The sequence below is a fragment of the Stegodyphus dumicola genome, chromosome 8 (genome assembly GCF_044657685.1).
Source record: "Stegodyphus dumicola isolate Sdum_Otavi_A_Nest chromosome 8, ASM4465768v1".
Lineage (NCBI taxonomy): Eukaryota > Metazoa > Arthropoda > Arachnida > Araneae > Eresidae > Stegodyphus > Stegodyphus dumicola.
The window spans coordinates 110,932,999-110,940,550 of NC_140775.1; the positions used below are offsets into that span (position 1 = coordinate 110,932,999).

Genomic DNA, 7,552 nt, shown 5'->3' on the forward strand with positions numbered 1-7,552 from the left:
TCCTAGATATTTTACTCTATCTTGAGCAAATTTACATTTTATTGGTTTAATAGTTAAACCAGCGTCCTTTATTTTGGACAAAACGGCTTTCAGGTGACTTAGATGTTCTTCCCAGGTGTTTGAAAAGATTGCCACGTCATCTAAATATGGAACAGCAAAGTTTTCACAACCGTGAAGGATTTCGGCCATCATTTTACTAAATGAAAATGGTGCATTTTTAAGTCCGAAAGGCATCCGTAGAGGTCTAAATGTGCCAAAACTTGTAACAAAAGTGGCTAATCTTTGAGCATTAGGTGTTAAAGGTATTTGCCAGTATCCCTTTGTTAAATCCAAAAGAGTTATATATTTTGCGCCTGCTACCGTTTCTACTTGTTGTTCGATGTTAGGCAAGGGGAAGAATTGTGTTTTAGTCAATTTATTCAATTTTCTATAGTCGATACAAGGTCTTGGATCCCTCCCTGCTACTTCTACTAAAATCATAGGAGAAGTGTAATCTGAATCTCCTATTTCAATTATTTTATGCTGAAGCATTTTATCGATTTCTGTTTTTAATATATCCGTTGTCTAGGAGACATTCTGTATGGTTTACAGTGGATTGGGGTGTTTTCTGTTAATTGAATATCATGCATTATTAAATGAGTTTTTCCATGTTTATTAGAAAAGATTTTTGAAAACTTCAACAGCATATCATGCAATTCTTGAATCTGTTGTTCATTTAGCTTGTCACTTAAGGAGCTGTTTTCTTTGATGTCCTCAAAATCGAACAATGTTGGTTTAGAGTCAATTGTTGGGAAATTTTCCTCCATATCATCAATTTCAGATTGATCTTCTGTAATCATAAGGTTAACCGATTCTGCTCGTCTATGATAGGGTTTTAGCATGTTAACATGGTAGACTTGGTTAAAGTCATTTTTTTCTTCGAAACTCACAACATAATTAGTTTCGAATAATTTCTTCTCAATTTTCCCAGGACCTTTCCATTCAACTGCTAGTCTGTTTGGTTTATTCGTTGTTACAACTAATACTAAATCCCCTTCAGAGAATTCTCTTTTTATAGCTTTACAATCGTACCACACCTTTCTTTTCGTTTGCATTTCCAGCATTTTATCTGTAGCCAGCTCTTTGCATCTTTTTAACCGATTTATCAATTGAAAAACGTATTCAACAACATTATTTCCTTCGTCTTCAGAACTCATCCATTGTTCATATAATAATGTTACAGGCGATCTAAGATTTCGACCATATACTAATTCTGCAGGTGTAAATCCCGTACTCTCATGCGTTATTGTTCTTAAAGCAAATAGAGCTGCGGGAACTTGCTTCTCCCACTCAGGGATAAATAAACTCAGGGATAAATAACTTCGATACATAAAACTTTTAAAATTCGTTTGATTGTTCGGTGAAATCTTTCAACAGGGTTGCTCTGCGGATGGTGTACTGAGCTTCTAGTTACTTTTATTCGAAATTTTTCTACAAATTCTATGGCTAGATTGCTCATAAAGGAGGTACCTTGATCAGTTTGTATTTCTTTCGGGAAACCCATTCTACTAAATATTTGTAACATGGCTTCAGTTACTGACGTTGTGCCAATATTAGGAACAGGTACAGCATCCGGATATTTTGAAGCTAAACAAATAGCTGTAATTAAATATCTATTGCCATTCGGTGTTATTGGTAAAGGACCGCATGCGTCAAAGTTAATTTTTGAAAATACTTCTGCAATAATTGGTACTAAAGTCAAAGGTGCTTTGGCTTTATCATTAGATTTTCCCACTCTTTGACATGGATCGCAAGTTTTAACATACTCTTCTATTTCTTTATAGCAATTAGGCCAGTAAAAGTATCTTGTTAATCTATCTTTAGTTTTGACGACGCCTAAATGTCCTGATGTGCTATCATGACATAATGACTTTATTTGATCCCTATATTTTTCAGGAATAACAATTAATTCCCTTTCATTTCCATTTTTATCTATTTTCCTTTTCACCAACAATCCATTTTCTTTTACTTTGAAACCATTAGTCTTGCTGGAATTTTCATTTTTAGCTTCGTTAAGCAATGACGCTAGATCTCTGCTTTGATGCTGAGATTCAATTAATTCCTTTGAATTAACATTAATCACTTTCTTAAGTTCCTTGTCTTCCTCATCAGCTTGAGGTAAAATATCTTCGTCAGTTTCAATAAACTTCAGTTCTTCTAGTTTCTCCATTTCAATTTCTCTGCTTCGATCATCTTCATGAGATCTTTTTACTTGAGATCGTGTCAAAACTGCATTTATTTTTTCTAAATTTAAGAATGATTTACTTTTGAACAATTGGGCAGTTTTGTTACCCAATACATATCTGCCTAGATCATTTGTAACAACAGCTGCCTTTGTCTTTATATGACCAAGTTCGCAATTAATTTCAACTTCCGCTAACGGTAGACACACTAAATGGTCATTTAAAAGATATTGTACCCAGACATGTTCTCCAGTCATTTTTGCGTTATCTATGTATTTCCGAGAAATAACATCAACAGTGGCTCCTGTGTCTCGAAGAATAGGCATTTCGTGCCCATTAACTAAACCGTTAATTGTATATGTCTCTAACAAATCATCATTCGAAGATACGCAATTTATCTTTTCATTTGGTTTTAAGCAAGGACACTGAGGCTTAAAATGTTCGTATGATCCACACTCGAAACAACGTGGTCGATACCTTTTGTCATATAAATTTTCTTGGTTTTTGTTTTGGAACTGATTCCTTTGCTGATGATCTTTTCTTGTATTTTGAATCATCCCATCTATCAGAATGCTTAAAATGAGGCGGATGCTCTATTTTTTTCATAAAATTATTATAACGCGGTTTAAATGATCCTTTGTTAATTTTCTCAGTCTGATTGGCAGAAAATTTCGGTTTTATTGTTTTTCTCACATCTTCAAAATCTTCAATTTTCTTAACCATTTCAGTAGGTGAAATGATGGTTGTCCATTGATCCATAAAATGTTCTTTGAAATCAGGAGAAGTACGCTTTTTTATTTGATCAACCAGCTGGAGATCTTTTAGCTGTTCAAAAGTTTTAATGTTTAATCCGTTAAGCCATCCTTCTAAATAATTTTTTAATTCATAGTAGAAATCATACCAAGTACTTTCAGTAGATTTTTGGAGTTTATTAAATAGTTGTCGAAATTTTTCCGCACTTAATTTAAATCGTTGTAACAGTAAAGATTTTACATATTCATACTTTTTCGCGTCCGCTTCTGGTTCTCTAGCAATAAGCTGAACAATGTCAGGAGGTAGCAATGAAATAAGTTGAGTCACTTGATTTTCAGCAGGTATATTCATTATTTTAGCTTGACGCTCAATTCACCAGGAATAAACTTATTTCATCTTCTTTAGGGTTGAAACGTGGCATGACATCGTGAATTCTGATTTTTAAAGGCTGCTCAGGTAACTGCGTAGTTTCTACCGGCTGTGCTGTGGCAGCCATTGCTTCCAGCTGAAGTTTCTGTAGCTCAAAGGCTCTAATTCGCTCTTTTCTTTCTTCTCTTTCGCGTTCCCTTTCTCTTTCTTGTCTTTCGCATTCTTTTTGTCTCTCTTCCCTTTCGTGTTCTTCTCTTCTTTCTCTTTCTTCTCTTTCGCGTTCTTTTTCTCTTTCTTCTCTTTCGTGTTCTTCTTTTCTTTCCCTTTCTTCTCTAATTGCAGCCAGTAGTTCTCGAGTAAATTCCTCATCATAATCGGGACTTTCAGTAATCAGTTTATGCAATTGAGCAATCTTAAATTCAGGTTTCACGGTTAAACCTAACTCTTCTGCTAGTACTTTTAAATCCTGTTTTTTACTCCTAGCTAAGAATGACATGTTGACACAAGTTACCTTAAATAAGCTTCCTTTTGAAATACAATCTAAAAGCTCGTACTTGTATTAAAAATATATAATTTTTGGAGAGACTTAATTTCTCAAATACGAAATTCACACCAACCAACTGGAGAGAATTATTTAAACAACTTTGCCAGGTTGGCACAAAATACTATAATACTACGTCGGGTTGACGTTTTAACTCACTATTCACGAGCTTCGTTATCTATAACTATATAAACACTTTTGCCAGTTAGGCAATACAATGGAATTTTAGCCACGTCAGTTTGATGACTTTACTATCTATCTCCACGCCTGGTTGGCGATAACAAAAACAATTTTTGCCAGTTTGGCAATTCAACTTTTAGAATATACAATCTGTAATACGTTGGGATAACGTTACTATCTACCACACGCCTGGATGGCGAGAACTAAGAAAAAAAACTCTTGCCAATTCTGCAGTATAATCAAATCACACTACGTCAGTTTGACGTTGCTACTTATTTTTCACGCACCTGCTTGGCAACAAATTCAAAATTCAGCTAGCAGTTTTTTTTTTTTTTTTTTTTTTTTTTTTTTATAAACGCCGGGATAGCTTACACATATCAATTATCAACATAAAAATTCAATACAAATAAAAGTAAAGCATAAATAATAATTTTAAAATACTTCTTTACCACAAATATCAATTATAAATTTAAGCTGAATATTTTTAGTGTCAGTTATTTTAAACAAAATCTTACACGATAAAGTATAATTCTGAAACAAAGTAAAAGTATTAAAATTCAATAAAAGCTTTTTTAAGAAAACCAAAAGTTAATCTTATCTTCAGAGATCAGCAGTATCCTGTTTTGACAGATTTTTGCTCGGACGCAAGTTATAGAAGCACAAAAGATAACCCAAAGGTTATCTTTTATCATTCAAAAATGATCCGCTTCAAGTCTGGCTTTAAAACGGCAGACTTCTTACATCCATTTCTCCTTGAAATAAACAAACTTGGCAATTGGTATTAGCAAACTTGTTCTAAAAAGTTCAGTAAATTTCTGAGATTAGGAGACCAGCACCACCGAAATTGATAATTGCACTCCTAATTTCCAGGATCTCGGTGGAACCTCCAGTTTATTAAGACTGTAATGTATTTTGCAGTAATTTACAAAACAGACAATCTTCTTAGTAGAACATAAATTTTATTTCTAGTTCTCGGTGATAGACAAATTTTATACAATTCTTAAGTGGCAAAATTTTAATACTACTCCTAGCTGTAAAATCTTCAGAATACTAAATCTTTTTAAAACAATATCTCTCGTTGCTGAGTAACGGTTTGATACAAATATGTCATTGCCACTTCAACAATAATTATACTTATTTATTAAATAACAAGATATTACAATATCAAGGAAATATATTTAAGTTATTTTTTTATTATGCTATGAAAGTATTTTGATGAAAATTAAAGTATTTTATTCATGGGATATGGTTCTAATGAAATGCTTTTCTTCCTCTTCTGTAGAAATATAAACCTTTCAAAGGTGTAAAATATGTTACCAAAGCTGGAAGATTCCAAGTTAGGATATGAAACTGCTAAAGAGATTTCTTATTACATTAACTAAAGGATTAACTGTTAATTTTGCATACTTTTATTGATTTCTGTATATATATGCTTATAATCATGACTCATATTTGTTCAAAGAATTTTGTTTATTATAAGAAAAGCAATAAATTATTTTTATATTAAAGAATAATCATTTTATTCAAAGTATATATTACCTTGCATAGTTCAGATTTCCTAAATTGTAGCTGTATATAACAAAACCATGGCCGGATTAAGACTCTTACAGGCCCTAAGCACCTAAAAGATTTTGCTGCCCTCACATATATTTACGCAAGCTTTTCTTTCATTCCTTCTCTCCCTTTGTTTTTGGTTTAGGTTTAGCTGCATGCATTCCATGGTAAAATCGGGAATGTAAAATTTTTTGGTATTCCCTTTCCTAAGGACCTTCTTGTGGTGCCCCTTTACCTTGATGGGTTAAGCATGTATGTATATTGCTTAACTGTTAATTCAGCCCTGAACATAACTGCAATTTTCTTTAACTTGAAATGTATGTAGGGTTTAAACACTAGCTTTCATATTCCTCTTGAATTTCTTAGCAGTGTTCCAAAACAAAATCATGGTGTAGTTCTAGACATACAGTTGGTTTGTTTTTATCATGTCTCTGGTAAATGTGTTTTCTTCTGTAAGACTATGTTAAAATTATATTTCTCTTGTGTAAAAATAACTGTTGTTATTAAGAAGACTGATTCATGACTGTTTAAATACCCCTAAAAACACCATACCACATATATTTTTGGGTGTTCAGCTGAATATAAAATAGAAAACAAAAGTAAGCTATTCAGATGTTTTGAATCTTATGTTAGAATATGAAATGAAAATAAGCTATTCAGATGATTTTTATATTATGTTCTTTCCTGATAGCTAGTTAATTTAAATCTGGTTTCTGATATGAAAGTTAATTTATGTAAAATAACTTTAGTCTGAAATATCGTATTTAGCAAAAGGTCTTAAGAATCATTAAAAAACTTAAGCTGATGATTTTAGATATGCAACTAGATTTCAAAGTTGTAGATTTCAGGAATGCTAATTTTGATAGCAAATGTTATGATTAAGAATTTTGCAGAGAACATTTAAACACAATTATCAGTGTAAGAAAAGAAGCAATCGAAGAAAAAAAAACAGGAAGAAGCAATTGCAATCAAAAAGCAGAAGAAAAGATGAAATGAAACTGGAGCTTGAAAAACTGAAAATTGAATTGGAATGTAAGAAATGAATTGAAGCCAGATGTAATGGGAAATTCGGATGGACTATACTAGAAAACCAAAGAAAGAATGAGTCATCCATGTTTTAGACTTCTTCCGTATGAATACATTAACTAACCACTCATGAATCAAAGGATAAGCTTGAAAATTATGAGTATGTTAAAAAGGTTAAATAAATCCACAAGAAAAAAAAGCTGATTTTGGCTAATATACGCCTCACACCAAAAGGCACCAGTCAGAATTTTAATTACTCATACACCTTGAAAGATGGACATGAGAACTAAAAATTAACAATGTTCAATCAATTAACAGATTTAATTATCACAGATCAAATTTAAAAATGAACTGAACCAAAATTTCAGAGACTGAATGAATGGAGCAGTACTATTTCTCCTTTAAAGAACTGGTTGAAAAGCTTGATGATTTTGAAAATGAAAAAAAGTCCACCAAATCATGTCAAGATCTTTTTATTCAGATTTTCAAGATAAGCTGAATAGAAATAGAGAAATAAGTAATATGGATGTTGGCCATGGAAATCCTTAAACCAACAAATTGAAAAGTTAAAGTTTATTAAAATGTTATGACTGTGGAGCGAGTGCACATTTCAAGTCTTATTTCGTCAGATTGACTGGGAAGAGAGGTGATCCCACAGTAAACACCAATGAAGAGAATCATTGGTGTCAAATCAAAGACACGACTTTTAACAGTCTGATTGTTGTGTTAGTGATAGTCGACACAGGTATTTCAGTATGTCTCATGTATGAAGCTGCATGCAGTTAAATACAGTCAAAAGTCTTTAATCCGGACTCATCGGGACTTCGATGATTCCGGATTATAGATCATCAGTTTAAATCTGGTAAGATGGCATGCAGAAATTATAAAATTAAAAATATGAAACCGT

The 7,552-nt window shown here is 32.4% G+C and overlaps 1 protein-coding gene across 2 annotated transcripts in view; it reads left to right on the forward strand.

Moving 5' to 3' along the window:
• The window catches only part of cm (AP-3 complex subunit carmine), a 93,846-nt gene extending 88,267 nt beyond the window's left edge, over window positions 1–5,579 (forward strand). For both annotated transcript variants that reach the window (XM_085822274.1, XM_085822275.1), the window contains one exon: window positions 5,348–5,579. In XM_085822274.1, coding sequence (XP_085678400.1) covers window positions 5,348–5,413 — 66 coding nt within the window. In that variant the 3' untranslated portion in view covers window positions 5,414–5,579. The remainder of the gene's footprint in view (window positions 1–5,347) is intronic.
• Window positions 5,580–7,552: the final 1,973 nt, after the last annotated feature.